We start from the raw sequence: 25,536 nt of genomic DNA, 5'->3' as shown, positions 1-25,536 counted from the left end.
AGTACTGAAAAAAAAAACATGAGAGAAAAATATCTAAACTCTATTTACAGAACATATTCTCACAGGAGCTTAAGCAATAGATGAAAACCAAGATAGGGTAAATACCTAGGAAAAGTAACTGGTACTAAAGATAAAGTAGCAGTGCATCTGGAAAAGAAGACCTATCACATTTTACTCCTACCATCACTGTTGCCATCAGTACCTAGAGTAAGATGAGAATGGAATGAAGTAAGGAAGGGTTGAGTGCCACAACTCAAAAAGGAGAGGAAAGAGAGATTTAACTTCTCAACAGTGGAGGTGAAAAAAATGATTTTCAAGACCTACTGGTCACCAGCTGGAGCAAAGTCTAAAGTAAGTTAATTTGTGTGAGTCAAGGGCAATTCATGTTCATATTTTCTGATTTGTGGGTATCTCAGGAATATGCCTCATAATTCATGGTGGTTGTCTGAATTTTGTAGTGAATAAAGATTAACCCAAATTCATACTTCAGGCATTTCATTTTGTGATCAAAAACTGTATTACTCAAAGCTTAGTCAGCTGACCAACAGCATCAGTATCACTTTGGGAGAGGGCTCAAAACAAGTATTTTAACAGCTTTCCAGGTGATTTTTATTGACATTACAGTGTGAAAAGTACTTCCTAGAAAATAGATTATAAAATAGTTACTTAGTCCCCAAGGTACAGGGTGAGGTAGAGTGGAGCACAGCTGATGACAATTCACACAATAGGAAAGCAATGATACAGAGGCACGCAACTATAACTGACATGAGCAAATGGGAGAGTTACTGATGTTGTTTTTAAAAGGAAATTAGGCAGAGACACAATTGTTTCTTGAGATTTCTCTGAAACAGAAAAGACTGCTATAGGATTACACAAAGGAAAAAAAGTTGGAACTTGAAGAATTAAAAATTGAGGAGTAAAACCAATAAGCACTTCCTAAGTGAATATATAGTTACAGAAATACATAAAAGCAAAAGTTAAAGAAAAATAAATCATTAAGTGATTTCAAAAACAGGATGAAAAGAGGGACCAGTAATCAAGGGAAAGTGGGAAGTGGTGCTTCCAAAACAGACACTCTAAAATAGATACTATAAAAGTTAAACCTTATTCCTGGAGTGAATGCTGAGGAACATGGATAAATGACATGTTGCCACCACCACTGGCTTACTACTGCCTTTAACAAGCAGTAAAGCAGCAAAGCCTACCATCTTGACTGATAAATAGGATTCTAAATATAATGGGGTCCTTAACGAAAATTTAGAATGATTCACTAGCTGGCCTGTAATTGTGGCTCAAGGTACACTTTTGAAAGGCCGTATTGTAGCCAACCGAACATTAAAGTTATTGATAAATAAAGTTATATTAATCTTCCAACACTTGAGATGCCATAGAACAGGGCAGAAGAGAATATTTTTCAAAAGTTTAATGAGATGTAAAATAAAAAGAAAAAATTAGATCAAAGCTGTGACTTACAGATTTTTGGATTTCCTTTAATAGGAAACTTCACAATCATTTCCTGGGGATTTGTGCAGATGAAAACAAATGGAGAATCAGATTCTTGACTCATGTCTGGATACTGTGAAATATAAAAATAAAAAGTTCAAGCTAATTGGGACATATTTTGAATTTCAAGAAGATCAAATGATGTCCTAGCTTTCACTTCCACATTCTTATTATAGTACTCTCCATATCAGGTAAAGAGGACTATGCTCAACAAGCAAGACCAAAGCTTCAACTTTCACCAGGTCTCAGTACAGTGTTCTATTGCAGTCTGTTGCCTAATTTTCCTAACTTTCTATAATGATAACAACTTCAAAAAACAAAAACAAAAAAACCTGACATCTTCCCTGAAGAATCAGAACTGATTGTTCTTTTAATATAAGTGACTGTGAGTTAGGAGACTCAGAGATCTTCAGGAATATTAGGCACTCCAGCCCCACCCCACCCCCGCCCCCAACCAGGTTCAATTCAAATGAAGCAATGGAAGACTTAAGAAAAAGGAACATTTGTGGAAATTCTGCCAAAAACAGTCAACAGAGCCCTTCTCTCACTAAAGGGAAGGAAAACAAAACAAAACAAAACAAAAAAAAAAGCAAAAAAAAAAAAAAAAAGTAAAGGGAAGGCAGATGATTCATTCTGAAAGGTATGAACAAGCAAAAGCTGTTTTGCTGGATGCATTCCAGGTTTTCTCAGGGTGAAAAGGTAAACTGGTAGAGCAATTCTGAAAATTATTTAGAAACCTCCTTTGGATGTCTTATCACAAAACAAATCAGTGTAAATACTTAAGACTCTTATTCCTTCTGCAAAGAAAAACAGAGAAGCTCAAATAAGACTATGCTGCCATTCATTCACAATTTCAGGAACTAAAGATTTACAGAAAGTACTCTCTAGCAATGCCCAATTGATCTGATGTTTTACTACTTCCTATCTTGGGATGTCTATGTGTGGCATGATGGACAAAAATGACTGATTATGGGTCAGATTTCACTACCAGAAAAGCCTTTCTCCTAGTAAGTACCATCATAAGTATGAAATTAATTTCCACTCTTACTTAACTGCTATGTCCCCTAAAGACCTGAGGTTCTAAAGAAGAAATGAAGGTTTTAGTAAAATAAGAAAATTTAAATTTCTTTGTAACTAGAGGAAGTTTAAACAGTTAAGCTTCTTTACTGACCACTCTGTCATAGACGGTAATGCTGCAGAGAAAGGATTTTTAAGTTTTTGGTCCTGCCCACATATCATCAGTATGGGACAGAGCGCAAGTATTTTGATAAAACATAGCTTAATATCAAGTATCTGCCACAGCTATATCACTGGCAGGGTTAAAAAGTTCAGGGCCTCCCCTGTTGGCGCAGCGGTTGCACGCTGGGCTGCAAAGCTGCCCGCAGCCTCTGCAGCGCTGGTTTGATCCCCAGCCACTGGGCGAGGATCCCACATGGCACGTGACAGACCTCTCCTGTTGCCTGCTGCTCCCCTCAGCAGTGTATTTCGGTCCATCTGCCTGTTCTGTTCCCTGCTCTGCCTCTGCTGAATTCTCTCACACTCCCCTGCTTCTGAATGTACCCAGTGCTTGTATAAATAAATTTAAAAATCTTAAAAAAAAAAAGTTCATGGTAGAAAATGAAGACAAAAGATGAAAGGGTAAATTCTCTTCTTATCACCTCATGTTTAGAAAGAAAAGGAAGGTCAGGGGGCCTCATTGGTGGCCTAGGGGTTACATCCCAGTGCTATCACCTCTATGGCCTGAGTTCTATGCCCGGTCAAGGTACTAACCCACATAGCACAAAGACCTCTCCTGTCTTGCCTACTGCTCCCCTAAGCAGTGTATTTCAGTAGATCTGCCTATTCTGCTCCCCACTCTGTCTCTGCTGAATCCTCTCATTCCCTACTCCTTTGGCCTACACCACAGCTCTTGTATCCATAAATAAATGAAAATAAAGCTTTAAAAGAAAAAATAAAAGAAAAGCAAGGTCAAAGAAAAGCTGAGGTGCTCTGGCATAAATAAAACCAGAGGCTGGCGCAGCAGACTTCTCCAGTATCACCAGCTGCTCCCCTCAGCAGTGTATTTCAGTAAATCCACCTGTTCTGCTCCCCACTCTCTCAGGTGAATCCTCTCACTCCCCCATCCTAGTATCTCTGGCCTATACCCCAGTTCTTCTATGCATAAATAAATAAATCTTCAAAAAATAAAACCAGAGCTGCCATTAAGATCTTAAACCTAATTCAACAGAAGACAAACCAGCAGCAGACTCAATTGCCATCTCCTCAATTCTGCCATCTTCTCTTTGTATTAGAAAGTGTTGAGCAAAGGACAATATTGCCAGGACCTCACAGCTCTGCTTTTCCAAAACTACAAGCCATTATAGTTATTGTCTCCTCTTTCTTCTGCAATAAATGTTCTATCTACTAGATCAAACCCAATAACAAACCTACATTCTGTAATGTCCACCATAAACAAAAACTCCTCTCCAGATCCCACATTCTTCTTCAGTAACTGCCCAATTTCTCAGATTCCTTTTACAACAAAATTTATTCAAAAATTATTTGTACTCCCTGCCTCAAATTGCTCTCCTATTTTTTCTTGAATTCACTATGAACAGGTTTTCACTCCTATCACTCCACCAAAACTATTCTTGTAAAGGTCATTATTCATTTCCATTTTGCTAAATCAAATGGTCAGTCTCCATTTTCATCTTAATTGACATATCTGTAGATTTTAACAGAATTCATCTCTTCCTCATGGTTGAATACACTCCTCACTTGACTTCCAGAATATTATTTTCATCCTGGTTTTGTCCCTTTAATGACTGTTCCTCATCTTCCCATGCTTTAAATGTTATTTGTGCTGCAGGGATCAGGCTTCATACCTCTTCTCTCTATATATTCACAATCTTGGTGATCTCCTTCAGACTCAGAGCTAAAAAACAAGGTCCAAAGGCCTCCCTGGTGGCACAAAGGGTTAAGACGCAACCTATGAAGCTGCCCACAGCCTCTGCAGCATGAGTTCTATCCTCCGGCCGGCCAGGGAGCAACCCACATGGTGCAGCAGACCTCTCCTGATTTGCCCGTTGCTCTCCTCACCAGTGTACTTCAGTCAATCTGCCTGTTCTGTTCCCCACTCTGTCTCTGGTGAATCCTCTCTCCCCCAACATCTCTTGCCTGTACCCCAACTCTTGTATGCATAAATAAATGAATCTTAAAAAAAATAAGGTCCTAGATTTATAACATTGCGAAGAAATGGATGTTAACTAAGTTTATTGTGGTAATCATTTGAAATATATACATATTGTGCACCTAAACTAATCTTGTAAGTCAACTGTATCTCAATAAAACTGAAAATATAAAGTCCTGAAATGCTAATCAAAACCCCAATGAGATACCACTTCACACTGACAAGGATGGCTATTATAAAAGAAAACAAAATTTAAAAACAAGGGAAAAAACAAGTATTGGTAAGGATGTGAAGAAACTGGAACCCTTGTGCACTGATGGTGTGAATGTAAAATGGTGCAGCCACTGTGGAAAACAGTTTGCTGTTTTTCCATTTTTTTTAAAGATTTATTTATACCAGAACTGGGGTACAGGCCAGATGTGAGGGAGGGTGAGAGAGGATTCACCAGAGACAGAGTGGGGAACAGAACAGGCAGACTGATGAAATACACTGTTGAGTGGAGCTGCGGGCACGCCAGGAGAGGTCTGCTGCACCATGTGGGACCCTCGCTGGCCAGCCGGGATTGAACTGGCGCTGCAGAGGCTATGGACAGCTTCACAGCACTGCGCTCAACAGCCTGCGCCTCCAGGGGAGGCCTCTTTTCATATATTTTTTTTTCATTAATATTATATATATATTAAAGATTTATTTATACAAGAACCAGGGCACAGGCCAGATGCGCAGGAGGGTGAGAGGATTCATCAGAGACAGAGCAGGGAACAGAACAAGAAGATCTACTGAAATACACTGCTGAGGGGAGCAGTGGGCGAGACAGGAGAGGTCTGCTGCGCCGTATCGGTTAGCTCCCTATCCAGGGATTGAACTCATGCCACAGTGGCTGACAATAGTTTGATAGCACTGAGAACCCCTGCACCACCAGGAAGGCTCCCAGTTTGCTGGTTTTTCAAAAAGTTAAATATAAATTACCACATGATCCAGCAATTCCACTACTATACCCAAACATCTGAAGGTAGGGACTCAAACAGATAATTGTACACCAATTTTTTGTATAGCAGCATTATTCACAAGAATTTCCACAATCCAATATCCATAAATAGATGAATGGATAAATAAAATATAGTGTAGGTATACAGTACAATATTATTCAGCCTTAAAATGAAATTCTGATACATAGTACAACATGGATGAACGCTGAAAAATTATGCTTAGTGAAATAAACTAGACACAAAAAGGCAAATATTGTATGATTCTACTCATATGGGATACTAAGAATGACAAATTCAGAGAGACAGAAAGTAGACTACAGTCTACCAGGGAGTAAGGGAAGAGGAGGAAAGAATTATTATTTAATGGGTAGACAGTTTCTCTTTGGGATGATGAAAAAGTTCTGGTGATGGTTGCACAACAATGTGAATGTACTTAGTGCCACTGATCTGTACACTTAAAATTAAATTTTATGTAAAATATACCACACACACACACACGCACACATAGAAGTCCTGGATATCCTTTCAAACCTGAGCCTCTCTTATTCATACCCCTTTAAAATAACTAAATCACTATTCTATCCTTCCAATTACTTAAGCCCAAAATCCCACAACCAGCCCACTGGGAAATTCTGCCAACTCTACCTTCAAAATATATACAGTATCTCACCACTTTTTTTTCAAACACCACTTTTTTTTTTAAAGATTTATTTTTATTTATTTACACATACAAGAAGTGGGGTGAAGGCCAGAGGTTCAGGGGGTGAGAGGATTTCACCAGAGACAGAGTGGGGAGCAGAACAGGGGCATCTACTGAAATACACTGCTGAGGGAAGCAGTGGGCGAGACAGGAGAGGTCTGCTGCACCATATGGGTTAGCTCCCTGGCCAGAGATGGAACTCATACTGCAGTGGCTGGTGACAGCTTGATAGTGCTGAGACTTTAACCCCTGCATCACCAGGGAGTCCGTATCACCACTTCTTAATACCTCCATGGCTATTTCCCTGGTCCAAGCCATCATAATGTCTCCCTGGATTATTACCACAATAATCTCCTAATCGTTTTGTTTCTGTCCTTAAACTTCCTCTTATCTATCCTCAACAGAGCAGCCAGAGCTATTTTTTCTAAAAATCAGATCATGTCACTCCTTCACTTACAACTCATCAACAGCTTTTCATCTCAGTCAAAGTCCTTACCATAACCTACTCTAGACAATATGCCTCCACTCCCCCACTTTCTTTTTTTTTTTTTTTTAATTTTTATAGAGGCATGTTTTTTTATTTATTTGTTTGTTTTGTTTTGTTTATACATGCACTGGGTACAGTCAGAAGCGCGGGAGGATGAGAGAATTCACCAGAGCCAGAGCAGGGAGCAGAGCAGGCAGAAGGACCGAAGTACACTGCTGAGGGGAGCAGCGGGCCGCAGGAGAGGTCTGCGCGCCATGTGGGACCCTCCTCCAGTGGCTGGGGAGCAGCTGGGGATCGAACCGGCGCCACAGAGGCTGCAGGCAGGTTCGCAACCCAGCGCTCAACCGCTGCGCCACCGGGGAGGCCCCACTCCCCCACTTTCAATGTACTCTAGCCACACTGGCTTCCTTGTTCTTGCCTCTGGGTTTTTGCATTTGCCTATTCCCTCTTCCTGGAATATTTCCTCCCCGAAGGTATCCACGTACTTCCCGCCTTCTCTCCACAGGACTTTGTATAGATATCAACTTCATAATGAATATTCCCTGATCATTTTATTTAAAATTGTACCACAAAATTAATAATCTGGAACTTTTAAAACTCCTATCCTTCTTTATTTTTTCTGATAGCATTTACAATTATCTGATACTATATAATTTAATTTTTTTTTAACTTGGCCTCCTCTTACTAGCATGAAAGTTCCATTGGTGGCAGGGATTTTTATGTTTATGTCTGTCTACTCCACAGCACCTACAGTCATGATAAGTATAGTCGAATGAAAGAAAAATGAATTTGCCAACTTAAACATTAAGGTTATCTTTTTTTTTTTTATAGAGGCATGTTTTATTTACTTATTTATTTGTTTGTTTTTGTTTGTTTGTTTGTTTATACATGCAGTGGGTACAGTCAGAAGCACGGGAGGGTGAGAGAATTCACCAGAGCCAGAGCGGGGAGCAGAGCAGGCAGAAGGACCGAAGTACACTGCTGAGGGGAGCAGCGGGCGGCAGGAGAGGTCTGCGCACCATGTAGGACCCTCCTCCTGTGGCCGGGGAGCAGCCGGGGATCGAACCGGCGCCGCAGAGGCCGCGGCAGCTTTGCAACCCAGCGCTCAACCGCTGCGCCACCGGGGAGGCCCAACATTAAGGTTATCTTAATCATGCTAAATATGCACAGGCTGAGAACTGGATACTCTTAGACTGTAACTCTGGGTAAAAGCAGGGGCTACATTATAATCTGTTATCCCTCAAGCTAAATTAAAACTTTTTGTGTCTTGGTGGCAAATGGCGAATGAGGTTCAATGTTTAATAAAAGCTATAACAGAATAAGCAAATGTCAAATAATGAGAATTGCAAAAATGATGAGTAAATGAAATTACAGAACAAGAGGTTCCTTGGATACATTCATGCCTCGCAATAAACATAAAAACCAACTTTCCCAATTGAATTTATCCAAGTTTCACATGAATATCCCTTTTCCCAAGCTCCTCTGCTGTACTTCAGGGGCCTTTCAAGAAACAGGTGAAAAACAAGGCAGCCTGTGAGGAATAAAGAAAAGTAAAGCCTATGCATTGGGAGACTACCTGGTAAGATACATTAAAGCAAAGTTAGTCTGACAGAGCCTCAGCACTTCCAAAAAAGCATAATCTCTGCACATAGTCTGGGCACTGTGGATCACATCATACACTAACAAGTCAGAGACCTGCAAGAAAGGGATTTGGGGTCTGAGCATCAAATGACCAAAGTGCAGCTGGCCCAGAAAAAGAATGCATTAAGAGAAGGGAAGCTCATGTTTGTGAAGAATGTAGATAAACTCTGGATGTCATATTATCTAATTTAGAGAGGATATTAGATTAAGGGTCACTGAAAGCACAAAATACAGGTTAGGAAATGTGGGTTCTAGGATCAAGCAACTCAAAAGCAACCATTCAAATTTAGTAACAGACTATTCAGGAAGTTGCTGCTGTTCTTGCCTATAACAACATGACTCCTATCACCTAGTTTTCAGCCTGACAAGTGGGGGAGGTGGGCTTACTCTTCTTTCACGCCTCATAAATTTCATAGCTGTCTAACATAACAGGTAATTAACTACTAAACAACCATTTTCTTCTCCTCTCCAGAGAGAAATTGTTCACCAGTCATCTAGAAAACATTTCTTTTGTCATTTTCATATGAGAAAAGTTTAGTATTTTTTGGCAACCACAATTGATTCAGAGCCAAAGTGGGCATTTTCACCAACTGTGCAAGCTTGCATTTAGTCTGTGTACTGAAATGATCAGTAACCCCTAAATGATGTCACAATGAATCCCCAGATGACCTGAAATCTTACACCTGTCTCCTGAGGATTAACAGCTCAAGCATTCAAGAAGGAATTCATTGACAAAGAACATATATTTGCTGTAGGTTTTCTTGGTTTGAACTTTGGGGAACTAGATAGGGCATGAAATCAGGCTCTGAAATCTACTTAGTTGAAAACCAACTCCAAGAAGACTGAAGTGATAGTACTCAGAAAAAGAGAAGGAAATGAGTCTGATAAAAAGGCCATAAGCAAAACAGAGCCAAAGAAGCATATCCTGAAAGTAACTGAGTTCTGTAATAAATAGTTCTCATTTACATTTTACTTCAAAGCAATTTAAGGTGTTCCTTGGATAACCAAACCTCAAGCCCCACTCTGGTGAAAGGTTTAAAGATTTTTCACATCAGAGCAACACACTGATCATGTCACTTTGACCAGACAACTACTGTGTATTTTAGTGGGGCTGAATAAAGATGATGCCAGCTGGTGCTAGTGGGATAAAACTCCCAAGCATCAGTACCAGCACAAATCATGTGCAGAGCATCAGAGTCAGGGATTTCAGCTCAATGCTACAAAGACAGTGCATATCTGCTCCAGGTGAAAAGAATAAGGGACTAGCAACACACACATTATGGGTCTTCTAGTTACCTATGGAAGAAGATCTCAAAGTCACATAGTAATCCATTTTCCACATTACTACCAGAGTCCTTTTCCTCAAGCAAGGATCTGACAACCTTTAAAACACCTGTTCCCCATTCCACAACAGATTACAAAAAAGTCTTACCTCAGTAAGCTATCCACCATATAACCATAATATACTTTTCCATCCTTATTTGCAGCTTATTCCTTTTCAGCTATACTTTTTCTTTTTAAAAGATTTATTTATTTATGCAAGCACTGGGGTACAGGCCAGAGATGCGGGAGGGTGAGAGAATCCACCAGAGACAGGGCAGGGAGCAGAACAGGCAGAAGGACTGAAATACACAGCTGAGGGGAGCAGCGGGCGAGACAGGAGAGGACTGAGCGCACCATGTGGGAATCTCCCTAGCCAGGAATCAAACGGGCACCACAGAGGCTGCAGACAGCCTCACAGGGCTGCGCTCAACCCACTGCGCCACCGGGGAGGCCCTCAAACACACTTTTTTCTAAACAAATTGGTTTGATATTATTCCCCTTTAGGGCCCATAACTTCCCACTGCACATTACTTCTTCTCCTTGGAATATGCTTTTCTATCAACTAAGTAGGAAAATTTAACAGCAATCCCAATTCTACCATTTACTAACTGATAGTATGCAAGCTATTTTAATTCTGAGTCTTATGTTATATTGTCTCTAAAAAAGGAGTAAGTATATCTTGCTTGGAGTTGTGAGCATTAGAAAATAATATACATAATAAGTATGGGCCTCCCTGATGGTGCAGGGGTTAAAGTCTCAGCACTATCAAGCTATCACCAGCCACTGCAGCATGAGTTCAATCCCCTGCCAGGGAGTTGACCCACATGGCACAGCAAACCCCTCCAGTCTCACCCACTGCTCCTTTCAGCAGTGTATTTCAGTCAATCTGCCTGTTCTGCTCCCCACTCTGTCTCTGGTCAGTCCTCTCACCCACTGCACCTATGGCCTACACCACAGTTCTTGTATGCATAAATAAATCTTAAAAAAAAAAAAGTACTGGCACATAATAACAGATCAAAATGTGATAGGATTTTTTCATCACTATCCTTGAAGGCTAATATAAAAGCCATCTTTTTAATAAAATCTTTGAGGAACCCTCCCAACTGAAAGCAACCTTTTCTCCCCTCAAATTCCTTGGAAGAAGTCTTTACTTCTTTTAAGACAGTTATCTTTGTTTTGTATTTTTTATTTGATTGTTTATATATCTTACCTACCTAGTGGTCTTGCAAATAGCCTGAGGACAGAACCATTGGCTGATCTACACTTTCTTTTCCTTTAGTATCTAAAATAGCGTGGAAATATATAGCAGTCATTTAAGTATTTTTTTAGATTTATTTATTTATTTATACAAGAACCGGGGTACAGGCCAGATGCGCGGGAGGGTGAGAGGATTCACCAGAGACAGCAGGGAACAGAACAGGCAGACTGACGAAATACACTGCTGAGGGGAGTAGCGGGCGCGACAGGAGAGGTCTGCTGTGCCATGTGGGACCCTCGCCAACTAGCCAGGATCAAACTGGCACTGCAGAGGCTGCGGACAGTTTCACGGTGCTGCGCTCAACCGCTTGCACCACCAGGGGAGGCCCAGTCACTTAAGTATTTCTTAATGAAAAAATACACAGGAAAAAGAATTACATGTTGATTTTCAGGTGAAAAGTGAACATTAAAGAGTTTACATAAATGCACAAAAAAAGTAGTAGTTTTTCCCTCCTCTCTTCAGGATAAGTACAACACAAAGCAAAAAGCTCTTTTTGGATTCTTAAAAAATATACACTGTCTTTCTTAAATCATTAAATGAGTACTTGATAATCAGGTTACAAACAACTCTAAAGATAGTCTGTTCTGATCTAGAAACTCTAACAAATGATCTAGTCTTCATTAGAAATCTGAAAATACACTTCCTGTCTCAAGTGAGCTGTGATTTAAAAGAACTGCCTAGGAGTAGGCTAGTTGTTGCAGACATGCAGTACCCCTCTAAGCTGGGTCTCCAATACAGACCTAATGATCCCTTAAAAATGTCTATTTTAGGTCCAGGGATTAGCATATTTTTCTCAGTAAAACAGAGAGGACATCTTCACATCTTTAAAAAAAGAATTTGGGGGGCCTCCCTGGTGGTGCAGGGGGTTGAGCACAGCACTGTATGCTGTGCTTATATGCACCCCCAGTTCTTATATGCATAAATAAATCTTTAAAAAAAATTGGGGGGCACTGAATTTTTCAAGGCCAATGGCTAACTTGAATATTGCTTATTACTTCCGTCATTCTCTAATCTCTCACCTCAGACTTATAGACAGTTCATTGGCAATAAAAGTTTATGATTTACACAAATGAAGTGATATCTGCAATATTCCTGAAGGTCTGCATGGCATTGATACTCTCATAGAAAAAAGGATAGGGCCTCCCTGGTGGTGCAGGTGGTTGAGAGCAGCGCTTTAAAGCTATCCGGAGCCTCTGCAGTTCTGGTTCCATCTCCACCGGCCTCGAAGCAACCCACATGGTGGGGCAGACCTCTCCTGTCTCACCCACTGCTCCCCTCAGCAGTGTATTTTGTCAGTTTGCCTCTTCTGTTCCCCGCTCTGTCTCTGGTGAATCCTCTCACCCTCCCATACATCTGGCCTGTACCCTGATTCTTGCATAAATAAAAAAATAAAACTTTTTTAAAAAAAGAAAATACTTTAAAAAAAGAAAAAAGGATAAGTAATACTACTGTCTTTCCCAGTAATACTACTGGGAAAGACAGTAGTATTGCAATTGTATTGCAACTGAGAAGATTGCAATTCTATTGCTGATGTCAATATAGCCACCCAGCAGAAGTGCTTCAGCATAATTCCTTAAGGACAGGATCCAGGCTATTACAAAAATCATAATATCAAATGGACTGAAGGGTCAGTAAGCTGGTAGCAGAGAAATGGTTCAGTACAGAAGAAATAGAATAATCAATGACCTTGGAGATTTCAGGCAAATCAGATTTTCTATTGAAGGCAGGGATAAAAATAGCATGAACACAAGACAGACACTAGAAACAAAAGCCACCAACTCAACTTTTTGTTTGAAAACTTGTTAGGTCTAGAGAACTGTTGAAACCACAGCTGCTAATGGTTATGGATTTGGCAATCAAAATGTCTTTGTTAAAAAAAAGTTTTAACTGCCTTACTATTGAGGTTACAAACCACAGCCTGATGCACTGTTACAGTCAACATCCTCCCTGCTGTTTTTGAGAGCTTACATCTGCTGCTGGGAGATAAAATGCTGGCAAAAGGCATGGGCTCCTTCCAGGGGAATACAGGAGAAGTTTTAACTAGATGGCTCTCATCTACCTTTCTCCCAAGAGTTGAGCCCACAGTCTTTTCTTAATCATCACTATCTTGTCTAGATAGATCCCCTGCCATGATACTCAGGAGGGTTGAGGGTTTAGTGGGATTTTTTTCTGGCACAAATCAGCCATGCCAGCCATACTAAACTTAGAAGATAAAAGACAGACAAGTTCTTAGCTCAGGGGAAAATATTTGAAGCATATATTTTTAAAGTCACTTTAAGTGCACTTGATTTTTAACAATCACTAATAAAATTTTTTGTGCATTTTTTAAAGGAAAGAAATGATCACACTACACCAAAAATAGTAAGGGCTTAGTATACTTTAACTAATCAAAGAAAGGCCAAGAATGTGATGTCAGGAAGTAAATTACTGAGTTTCTTTGGCAAAGGAAGGTTAGGAACAGGATGGAGAAGTAAAATGTGGTCCAAATCACATAGGAGATTAATTTCAGTTAAAATAAAAATTACTAGATCTGCAGAGGTTTTCAAAGAAAATGTAGTTCAGCATATGGAGATGCAGAAAGAAGACATAGGTCAGGAAACTGTTTCCTGAATGGTTCTCCCTCAGTGAGCTGTCCCATATATGAAGATAAAGGAAAATCAAATATATCCAGATTAGTACTTCCTAGACTCTCTATGCCACAACATATCAGCTTTGAACTATGTAAGTAGGTAGTATGTGTGGGGGAAAGATTGTATAGTCAAAAAATTTGGGGGGCCTCCCTGGTGGACTAGAGATTAAGTCTGAATGTTATCACCACTACAGCCTGAGTTCCATCCCCAGCCAGGGAGCTAACCCACATATGGTACAGCAGACCTCTCCTGTTTCGCCCACTGCTCCCCTTAGCAGTGTATTTCAATAAATCTGCCTATCCTGCTCCCCACTCTGTCTCCAGTGAATTCCCTTACTCCCCTGCACCTCTGGCCTATAACCCAGTTCTACTACGCAGAAAAAAAATTTGGAGAACACTCATTTTACTTTCACTAAATATATCAGTCATAATACTAACTAGTATATAAAGCACTCTAGAAGTTCTGCAAAAAACAAATTTGTTTAATCCAAATACACTGTCCAAATGTATGTCTCAATTAACCTAGAATAGTTTGGGAAATGTTAGTCTAGAGCAATCATTCCTAAACTCTCAACTCATTCTTGCACAAATAAGAATATTGGTCACAAAGACGATGCAATCACATTTCTCACATCATAGAAACCCAGTACAACCAGAAATAGGTGGATCACCAACAGATGGTTGAGACACTTCCCAAAAGGAAGCCAAATACCAAAAGTACTACTTTTAAAAGTGATAAAATCCTTTCCTAATACGAAATCCTCAAACAGTGCTAAAATCAGTTCTGGATACATTCAAACACAGAAAAGAAACCAAAAGTACAGAAAAGTTTATCATAGGGAAAATGAGAATGGGATTCCTGTTTGATGAGGATTAATAATTTTTGGCATTTTGGGATATTCAATATCAAACATCAGAAATGTATAAGGAGTTGCCAGAACCTCCAGCTGGGAACATATGGGATGATTTCTACACTTCTATGTATTGCCCTGAGCATTCCCAGGATAAAAGATAGAATATAAACTCAAGGAGGAATATCAAGTTGACCTGAAAGAGAGGTATCCTTGAGAAACAGAAAAGATTTGTTTTATCAGATTTCTAATTCTTGTGACACTCTATAATCAGGAGTACAGTTTCCTACCCTTCTCTACACAAATTTATATAACAAAAAAGACTGGTAACTGTTCAGTGATTGGCCTTGTATCAGGTAGTGGTTTGAATGATCAACAAATGAGAGTAAAGAAAGGGCCCTCACTAAAACCAGTGGGTTTGTGCTGCATACAAGAATATCCTAAGAAGAAAATATCCTTAGAACATCCTAAGAAAAAATATAATTAAGTTACACTAAGTTGTTAACAGGTATGAGAGCTGGGCCTCCCCTGGTGGCGCAGGTGGCTGAGCGCTGCATTGTGAAGCTGTCCACAGCCTCTGCAGCGCTGGTTTGATCCCGGCCGGCTGGTGAGGGTCCCACATGGCGCAGCAGACCTCTCCTGTCTCACCCGCTGCTCCCCTCAGCAGTGTATTTCGTCAGTCTGCCTGTTCTGTTCCCCACTCTGTCTCTGGTGAATCCTCTCGCCCTCCAGTGCATCTGGCCTGTATCCCCATTCTTGTATAAATAAATCAATAAATCTTTAAAAAAAAAAAAAAAGAATATCCTAAGAAGAAAATATCCTTAGAATATCCTAAGAAAATATAATTAAGTTACACTAAGTTGTTAACAAGTATGAGAGCTGGGCCTCCCCTGGTGGCGCAGCGGTTGAACACTGGGCTGCGAAGCTGCCCGCAGCCTCTGCAGCGCTGGTTCCATCCCCGGCTGCCAGTGAGGGCCCCACATGGTGCAGCAGACCTCTCCTGCCGCACTCGCTGCTCCCCTTGGCAGTGTATTTTGTCAGTGTGCCTGTTCTGTTCCCTGCTCTGGCTCTGGTGAATTCTCTCACCTTCCCGCACTTCTGACTGTACCCAGTGCTTGTATAAATAAATAAATAAATCTTTAAAAAAAAAAAAAGTATGAGAGCTTCCATAATTATAAAGCTTATAACAGTGTAAGGAATTTTTAGTTTTTACTTATTTATTTTTAAAGATTTATTTATTTATGCATATAAGAACTGGGGTACAGGCCAGAGGTGTGTGTGTGGGGGGTGATTCACCAGAGACAGAGAGGGAAGCAGAACAGGCAGATTGACTGAATTACACTGCTAAGGGGAGCAGCGAGCAAGTCAAGAAAGGTCTGCTGCGCCATGTGGGTAGCTCCCTGGCCAGGGATCGAACTTGTGCTGCAGTGGCTATGGATAGCTTCATAGGTTGCATCTTTTTTTTTTAAGTATTTACTTTTTTTTTTTTAAAGATTTATTTATTTACTTATATAAGCACTGGGTACAGTCAGAAGCGGGAGGGTAAGAGAACTCACCAGAGCCAGAGTGGGGAACAGAACAGGCAGAACGAGAACCACACTGCTGAGGGGAGCAACAGGTGTGGCAGGAGAGGCCTGCGTGCCATGCCGGACCCTCCCCAGGGGCCGGGGATCGAACCGGAGCCACAGAGGCTCCGGGCAGCTTCGCAGCCCAGTGCTCAACCGCTGCGCCACTAGGGGAGGCCCCATAGGTTGCATCTTAACCCCTTGTGCCACCAGGGAGGCCCTATAATTATTTTTAGACTAAATGAAAGGGAGAAGACAAAAATGGGCAAAAGGCCCATAGAGGAATAAAATGGGCTCAGGGTATGGAAGACAAAGAAACTCCATGTCAATGGTTTTGCCTAGGTCTGAATCACACAATGAGAGCAGAACAAAAGGCTAAGTCAAAGCTTATGCCAAAATGCATACAACATAAAAGTAATCAGAAAAGGGCTCTGGAGGCCATCCATAACAAAATGAATGATAGAAAACTAGAGGGATAACTGTTGGCTAAAATCTTTAAGGAAAGGGCAGAAAGGGTAAGACACAAATAGTTGGGTTTTTTTTATTTAAAGCAGACAGTAATAGGGCCTCCCTTGGTGGGATAAGGGGTTAAGTCTCAGCACTATAAAACTACAGGCAGCCACTGCAGCACAAGTTCTATCCCACCCAGGGAGCTGACCCACACGGAGCAGCAGGCCTCTCCTGTCTCGCATGCTGCTCCCCTCAGCAGGTATTTCAGTAGATCTACCTGTTCTGCTCCCCACTGTGACTTTGGTGAATCCTCTCACCATCCCTCTCCCCCTGGTACCTCTGACCTACACCCTAGCTCTTGTATGCATAAACAGATAAAATAAATTAAAAAAAAAAAACAGACAGTAATAGCAATACAGAAAAGCAAAAAAGTCTGGAAAACAAAGTATTGAGAAAATTAATATTTAAGCACAATTTCTTAAACACAGCTGTGGAAGTCCTACTGCCTAAAGTAATATAATTTCCTATTCCTAAAGAATAGGAAATGCACACAATTAGATAAGACATTTCATGGTTCAAGGATGGACTTTCTCATTTTGGATTTCTGCTAGTCTGTGTCTAAACATGAAGGCGGTAAATTGAGTTTCCAATTAAGTCCTCCAGCTCCCTCTGCTGTTCATAAATATATTTTAGTTATGTATATATACCCTCCTCCCCGCAACTTTAGACAGTACAGGCAATCAGAGTTCAAACACAGTTGCCCATCACAAATTTTCTGTCCTGAACCAAATGTTCCTGAATAACAAATCCTATGAGCCCATTACCCACAAAAAGCATTCAAGGGATAATGAAGGGTTTCTTTACCAAAAGCAACAAGGTTTTATTAAGGCATGAGAATCCTATACTTCCTAGCTGGATTGTGTCAATAGCTTTTTATGCAGAAATGTATATATTCCAGTTCCCAATGACCAGAAACCAAAGCATGACTGTTTTTTCTATTTCTGACCTGTTCTTCTCTCTCCCTGATATTTCCTTATCTTTTAATAAGGAATCTTTTAATTCTCCTCATATGTGTAAATCAGATACCAGTATCTTACTATCTCCAGGATATTCTGCTTTTTAGGATGTACAGGTCAGTTTTGGTGGCAAATCAAGTATCTGTCCAAGAGAAATATTCTTTACTCACCTGATCCTTAAATTGATTCTGGGACAAGCAGTCAATTAGGTCCACACAGCCCAGGAGACAACCTGATGGATAGTCGTTGGGAAATTCCACATCTGAATAAAAAGTAACAAAAGGATTGGATAAACTTCATGGGTAAACCTAGAACTCATCAATATGTAATTCTGAACAATAACTTTATTATCTATTTGTAGACACAGGAAAACAATGGGGCTTCTACTTGAAATAAAGCTGTTTGTATTTTAACAATTTAGTGAATGGCTGGCTGGCTTGGTCTAACTACCCACATCCTAAGCTAGGAAATTACCTCAAAGAGCCATCAAAGTTCATAGCCATCTGACCTGAAACCATAAAATATATAGAAAGAAATATAGGCGAAACACTACATGACATACACCTCAGTAACATCTTTAAAGACACTCACCCAAAGCGGTGATAGTAAAGGCAAAGACAAACAGCTGGAACTACATCAAATTAAAGAGCTTCTGTACAGCAAAAGAGAAAATAACAAAAACAAAGAGAAACCCCACCGACTGGGAGAAAATTTTTGCACATGACACTAATGATAAAGGACTGATCACAAAAATCTACAAAGAGCTGGTGAGACTCAACAAAAGCAAAGAAAATAATCCAGTCAAAAAATGGGCAGAAGAGCTAAAAAGAAACTTCTCCAAAGAGGAAATGCAAATGGCCAACAGGCATATGAAAAAATGTCCAACATCACTTGTAATCAGGGAAATGTAAATCAAAACTACAATGAGATACCATCTTACACCAGTGAGAATGGAACATATTAAAAAAACTAGCAACAACAAATGTTGGCGAGGATGTGGAGAAAAAGGAACTCTCCTGCACTGCTGGTGGGAGTGCAAATTGGTCCAACCACTATGGAGAGCTGTGGAGATTCCGCAACATGCTAAAGATGGAGCTTCCATATGATCCAGCAATTCCACTCCTAGGTATTTACCCAAAGGACACAGAATCATTAATTCAAAAGGGCACCTGCACCCCTATATTTATAGCAGCACCACAGCTATGGAACAGCTAAGCTATGGAAACAACCCAAATGCCCAAAAATAGATGATTGGATCAAGAAGAAATGGTACATATATACAATGGAATATTGCTCAGCAATAAAAAAAGATAAACTCATGCAATTTGCAGTAACATGGATGGAGCTGGAAGGGATCATGCTCAGTGAAATAAGCCAGATAGAAAAAGAAAAATACCACATGGTTTCACTCATAGCAGGAATTTAGAAAACCTAAATAAGGGACCAGGAAAAAGACTAATAATAAAGCAAAAATCAAAATCAAGAAGCAACTATAAACCAGAGACACACTATGGGGTGGGGGGGTTGGGGGAAGGAGGGAGGAGGAGCAAAACAAGGGAGGTAGGAATTACACGGCGACTATAACCAAGAAGAAAATGCATACATTGTACAAAAATGAAAAATGATATAAAAATATATAAAATAAAATAAAAATGCTAATAATAAAAAAAAGAGCTATCAAAGTTCATTCTAAATAATCAATTCCACAACACTCACCTGGATTAGACTGGAGTTTGGTAGTGATAGATTTTAGAAACAACATACAGGTGTCAAAAAAAATTTATAAAAGTGTAGTAAAAACCATAAAAATATCAAAATAAATTTAAAACAAGTAAGTCATTATTGGCCAAGTTAGAAAAGTGTTTTAAGGAAAGATACGCTTTTGATTTCTGGTGATTTCTTGAGCTTGGTTTCTAAAGAACTTTTGAAGTTCTATAGTCCTATAATTACCTCCTCACTCTACTTTCAAAACTATGTAAGCTAGGTAAGGGGAGGGAAACAGGCCATCCAAGAGTGAGAAATGTTTTTCAGGATCCAAATTTAGTGTGCTTAGGGTGAGTCTCAAAATATGCTGCTTAAGTCAACCAACTTTGATTTGTCCAAATTTGAAGGCAGATGTCTGCTTGGGTAACTTCTCATAAAAAATTCTCATTTGTGGTTGTTCTCCCCAATCTGAAGATTCTAGAGGTTAGTCATTTAATTCTTATAATAAGAAATATAGAGAGCCTCCCTTGTGGCGCAAGGGGTTAAGACACAACCTATGAAGCTATGTGCAGCCACAGCAGCACAAATTCGATGCCCGGCCAGGGAGCTACCCACAAGGCGCAGCAGACCACTCCTGACTTGCCCGCTGCTCCCCTCAGCAGTGTATTTCAGTCAATCTGCCTGTTCTGTTCCCGACTCTGCCTCTGGTGAATCCTCTCACCCCCCACACCTCTGGCCTGTATCTCAGTTCTTGTATGCATAAAATAAATAAATATTAAAAAGAAAAAAAAAAAAAGAAAAGAAAAGAGGGCCTCCCTGGCCCAAGAGGTAAAGATGCAACCTGTGGAGCTATCCGCAGCCTCTGCAGCACAGGTTCGATCCCCGGCCAGGGAGCAACCCACATGGTGCAGCAGACCTCTCCTGCCTCATCCACTGCTCTCCTCAGCAGTATATTTCCATCTATCTGCCTGTTCTGTTCCCCATTTTGTCTCTGGTGAATCCTCTCACCCCCCCACACCTTTGGCCTGTACCACAGTTCTTACATGCATAAATAAATATTTAAAAAAAGAAAAGAAAAGAAATATAGAGAAAACTTTCACAAATTAAGATATGCTGGTAGATTTCTGGTGTTTGAGACAGCTATTTTTATTTTCACCAATGGCAAGTCAATGCTTTGAAAAGGTGTCCAATTTGTTGCTAAACAAACAAACACAAAGTTTATAGTCTCTTTCAGCCACAAAAGCCACAGGAAGAAGAAAGTGACAGAAGATGAATGTGAAGATTGCTCCAGAGAGTAAGACTAAAAGAATACAGTTGTTACCTTTCCCACGAAGAAGATGATATGTAGCCTGGAGTTCTGAGACTTCTTGAGGGGAGGGTCTTTTTGCTGTGGCTGCAATCCAAAGTCGTCCTCTGTGAGGAGTGTACCAACTTCTGCCCTCCACCCTTAAACAAATACAAATATAGTAAGAAATATCCAAATTCTGACTTCCTGGAAGATCTCATAACAACAAACCTCGTGCCAAATTATGCAGTTGAGTCAAGAGATTCACAGATGACAACTCACCAGGAAGGTTACTTTTGGAGAAAAACATTTCTCCGACAATACCCTTCACTTGAGTATGAACTCTGTTCTCTAGTTTCTCCTATCATAGAACAAAGATAATCCACCTCTTTGAGCTCCTGACTAATTTTCCCCTGATGTCTGTAACTGAAATTTGGGGCTTTCAATAGCCCTGGGATTTTTAAAAATATTTTATGCATCCACAAAAATGGAAACGCTGCTTTTGAGACTAACGTTTTAGTCGAACTTGAGGCTAACTTATTCCTGGAGGATGTGTTAATTGTTGTCAAAATTAACAGATAAATATTCACCTAAACATAACTCCCTAAAAATGGTACTTTTGGGACCTTCCTAGGGCACAAGGGGTTAAGTCTTAGCACTATGAAATTATTGGTAGCCACTATAGCATGAGTTTGATCCCCGGCCAGGGAGCTAATCCACACAGCGCAGCAAACTTCTGTCTCGCCCACTGCTCCCCCCAGCAGTGTATTTCAGTCAATCTGTCTGCTCTGTTCCCTACTCTGTCTCTGGTGAATCCTCTGACTCCCAGCACCTCTGGCCTTCAGGCCAGTTCTTGTATGCATAAGTAAAAGAAAAATGTTTATCACCTTTACTCTTTAAATTTCAGGCACATCCATTTATAGCCCTCTAAGTCTTTTATAAAGGGTTATGATCTTTGTGGAAAATTAAGCAACTAGCTTGCTATTTTTAAGTATAATAGAATACATTCAGGAGTCATTACTCTCCAAAGGCTGTAAGATGTTTCTCTTTTAGTTCCCAACAAATAAAATAAAGTACTTTTATGATATAACCTGTTATACCATTCTTATTATGGGAAATAGAGTTGTCAATTTCTTCTCTTAGTTTTCTAAAAAAGATGAATTGGATGAGTGCCAGATTTATTGGTGCTCAATTAATGAGGAATGACCAATATATCTCTTCCCTCTGCACCAAATAATATGAAGGGTTACTGGAAAAATGGCCCCACATATGTGGTGAAACCACCCACTTTATCTCTGTGGGATTAGTGATTTGAGGCTGGACGCTGCTCATCCTGCTTGTCAGTGAGAAAATCTGAATAACACATAACCAAACAGAATAAAAGAAATGTAAACATCCTGATTTTCCCACAATGACAGAAGTCAGGCAGTTTAGTTTTCTTTGGAAAAGAAAGACACCTAAATTGCAGAAAAATGAATGAGAAGAACAGATACAGAAGACCTATTTGCCCCAGATCTTCAAATGCCATATGCATTTTCTGTAATGCAATACACATATGGAATATGAAACAATTAAGAACCAAATCAAGAAAGCCTGGCCTTTAAGAGGAAAAAAAGGGGAGGGAGGGAAGAAGGTAGAGCATAGCTAATAATGCAAATACTGAGGTAGAAATTATTAAATGCTGAAATAAATTTTCTTTCAGAAAAGCAGAGAAATGACTTACACCAAAAGTGTAAGAGTGGAAGAATACTTTGAAAACTTGAAGCCTACTCTGTTTCAAACTAGCTTTAATTCAAACAAAGCTACTGTTCCTTTGCCTGTTCTCATTTGTCCAAGATGGTAATAACATTGGCCTGATCTATTTCATAGACCCACTGCTTTGAAAACTGTAAAAGTTCTACTTAAATATAAGGTAGTACAAGTTTGGACACAGTTAGACATACGAAATTATTATTTTTTAAAGATTTATTTATTTATGGATACAAGAACTGGGGTATAAGCCAGAGGTGCAGGGGGTGAGGTGAAAGAATTCACCAGAGAGAGCAGTGAGCAGAACAGGCAGATCCACTGAAATACACTGCTGAGGGAGCAGTGGGCTAGGCAGGAGAGGTCTGCTGAGCCACGTGGGTTGGCTCTCTGGCCAGCTGGGGATTGAACTTGTGCTGCAGTGGCTGGTGATAGCTTGACAGCACTGTGTCTTTAACCACTGCGCCACCAGGGAGGCCCCAGACATATAAAATTCTAATAGATAAGAGGAAAAGAGATACCTGTATCCCTATGCTCACGCAGCACTATTTACAATAGGCAAGATATGGAAGCAACCTAAGTGTCCACTGACAGATGAATAACAAAAATGTGGTATTGTATATACAATGGAATATTATTCAATTACAAAAAGAAATTCTGACATTTGCAACAACATGGATAGACCCTGAAGGCATTATGCTAAGTGAAAGAAGTCAGACAAAGATAGACAAATATTGCATGATCTATTCCACTTACAGGTGGAATCTAAAAAGACTGAAGAGAGGACAGATGGAGGACTGACAGAGGTGGAGGGTAGCAGGTGGGGGAAAAGGGTAGAAGTGGTCAAGTCCTAGAGCAAGTAAGTGCTGGATGGAATGTACAGCATGGTGACTGCAGTTAACAATAATGTATTGTGTATTTGAAAGTTGCTAAGAGACTAGATCTTAAAAGTTGTCATAAGAAACAAAAAAAATTAACACCTATGTGAGGTGATAGGTATTAACTAAAGGTACTGTGACAATCATTTTGCAATGACTGTCAAATCATTATGTTGTACACCTTAAACTAATACAATGTTATATGCCAAATATTGCTCAAGAAAATGGGGGGAGGGAATGATTGTCATAATAAGTGAATAAAAAGGAAAACAAATATATATTATGACCTAACTATGTAATAATTTGCACAGGAAAAGGAATAAAACTCTTCAAAATGCTAACAATAACTGTTTCTAGACTACAGATGGTCTTTTGTTTTCTAGCTCTTTTCTAATTTTGTTTACATTTAGAAAAAAAGGAAAACTATTTTTAAAAACTGAATTGAGAAGAAGCATATAAAACCATGGAATAGTAGTCATTACTATCACTGAACGCTATAATACCTGTAAAAGGTAGGACAACTCAACTCTGTTAACACAGCTACTTCTCCCACTTTTCATAGAAAAGGAATTGTGATAAAATGTAGCTTTTTAATAAGGTTACCCACATAGGTAGATATATATATATATATATATATATATATATATATATATATATATATATATAGCTGAAAAACAATACCAGTTAGGCTGGTGTCTTAAAAAATACATAAAAACTTTGACTTTCAAATAGGATCAAACCATTATAAAGTTCCTGAGTGGCATATTAGAAAGGTAAAGCTAAGAGAAGTTTTATCAACAGACTTTCCTTCCAAACATGAAAAAAAAGAGGTATTCTATACTTTGTTATGATTAGAATCATTAGTCTTTCTAACCTCAGTTTTTTAAGCAATTCAGTAAAACAACTACCAAGTATGTAATGCGAATATATTGCTTAAAGTTCTGTGTATGGAAGACTATTACCGTGAGATTGGGGGAAATTAAATTTTTTTTAAAAGATTTATTTGTTTGTTTGTTTGTTTGTTTATACAAGCACTGGGTACAGTCAGAAGCGCAGGAGGGTGAGAGAATTCACCAGAGCCAGAGCGGGAAGCAGAGCAGGCAGAAGGACCGAAGTACACTGCTGAGGGGAGCAGCGGGCGGCAGGAGAGGTCTGCGCACCATGTGGGACCCTCCTCCGGTGCCCGGGGAGCAGCCGGGGATCAAACCAGAGCTGCAGAGGCTGCGGGCAGCTTCGCAACCCAGCGCTCAACCGCTGCGCCACCGGGGAGACCCGGGAAATGAAATTCTATTCCATACTTCTAAAACAAGTTTATTCCATATGAAGATCTTCCACTGCAAAAATAAATTTCTGTCCTTACCTTTTAATCCCTCTGACAAGCAGAGAAGCCCAGGGCTGATGCATAGACAGGCACCAACCACCATCAAAGCCTTCCTGAAATTCTTGGTCCTGGATTCGCAGCTGGTGCCGATGAGAGTTGAACTCTAGCTCCGATCCTGCTGCATGGAAAATCTTCTTCTGGGAAGTTGCACCTGTCTGGTCTATCCACTATAGAGGAAAGAAACCAAACATAGAGTTCTGTCTAAAAAGGAGAGAACCAGGGTAGATATACAAAATGAGATGAATGCTAATAATGAAGAAAACATAGTGGGAACATCTTAGAAAAGTTTATCCCATCTTTGTCTGAATTAAGGACAAAAAAGAGAAGAAATAAATTCAGTAGGAGTCCCAGGTATAACAAAGTCCCATTTTAAAGGATTACTATAATACTGAAATCTTGGCTTCCAAATATTTCAACAGCACAATTCTCAGATCGGAATATTAATCTGTAATTATTACCACTTTTTACTTATTAATGATCCATATTGGATTCTGAGCAATTTCCAATATAATCCTATGAGCCAAATTAGGGTAATGAGAGACCCAATATTTTGGTCCACACATTCTTTGTGTGCTTAGAGGCAGAGTCATATGCTGATAATCGTGATACAGCAAAAGAGATGCTGTCAGGAGCAGTAATTCTACGTGAAGTATTCTCTTACCCTGAAATGAACACGTGTCCCCCAATAGAGGATGGAGCACTACTGAAACAAGGTTCCCATCATGGAAAGAGAATAGAAAATTACAGGGTACAGGTAATTACAGGAGACTGAAGAGTCCTGGCAGTAGTTCAGTCACAGAATGACATAGGTTAGTTTCTTCCAGGACAAGAAAACTGAGTGTTCATAAATGAAAGAAAGAGAGAGAGCCAGGCTCTATTAGGATAGTGAGATTTGGGTTAGCTGTCTTAACATTTTGTTTTACCTAATTACCTAAAAATTTATAAGAAAAAATGCTAGAGTAAT

General features: G+C 39.8%; 1 protein-coding gene across 2 annotated transcripts in view; it reads right to left on the bottom strand.

Moving 5' to 3' along the window:
- TRIP4 (thyroid hormone receptor interactor 4) overlaps positions 1–25,536 on the bottom strand; it is a gene marked incomplete at both ends in the record, with an annotated part of 58,954 nt that overhangs the window by 5,487 nt on the left and 27,931 nt on the right. Inside the window, 4 exons of one of the 2 annotated variants that reach the window (XM_084239486.1) lie at positions 1,474–1,576; positions 17,749–17,840; positions 20,604–20,728; positions 24,552–24,739. In XM_084239486.1, coding sequence (XP_084095612.1) covers positions 1,474–1,576; positions 17,749–17,840; positions 20,604–20,728; positions 24,552–24,739 — 508 coding nt within the window. The remainder of the gene's footprint in view (positions 1–1,473; positions 1,577–17,748; positions 17,841–20,603; positions 20,729–24,551; positions 24,740–25,536) is intronic. The other variant, XM_084239487.1, reaches the window with a different exon arrangement.

The sequence above is a fragment of the Talpa europaea genome, assembly GCF_964194135.1.
Source record: "Talpa europaea genome assembly, chromosome: 8".
Classification (NCBI taxonomy): Eukaryota; Metazoa; Chordata; class Mammalia; order Eulipotyphla; family Talpidae; genus Talpa; species Talpa europaea.
Note: the sequence above shows the minus strand (reverse complement) of the source record. Positions and strands in the feature narration are given on the sequence as shown.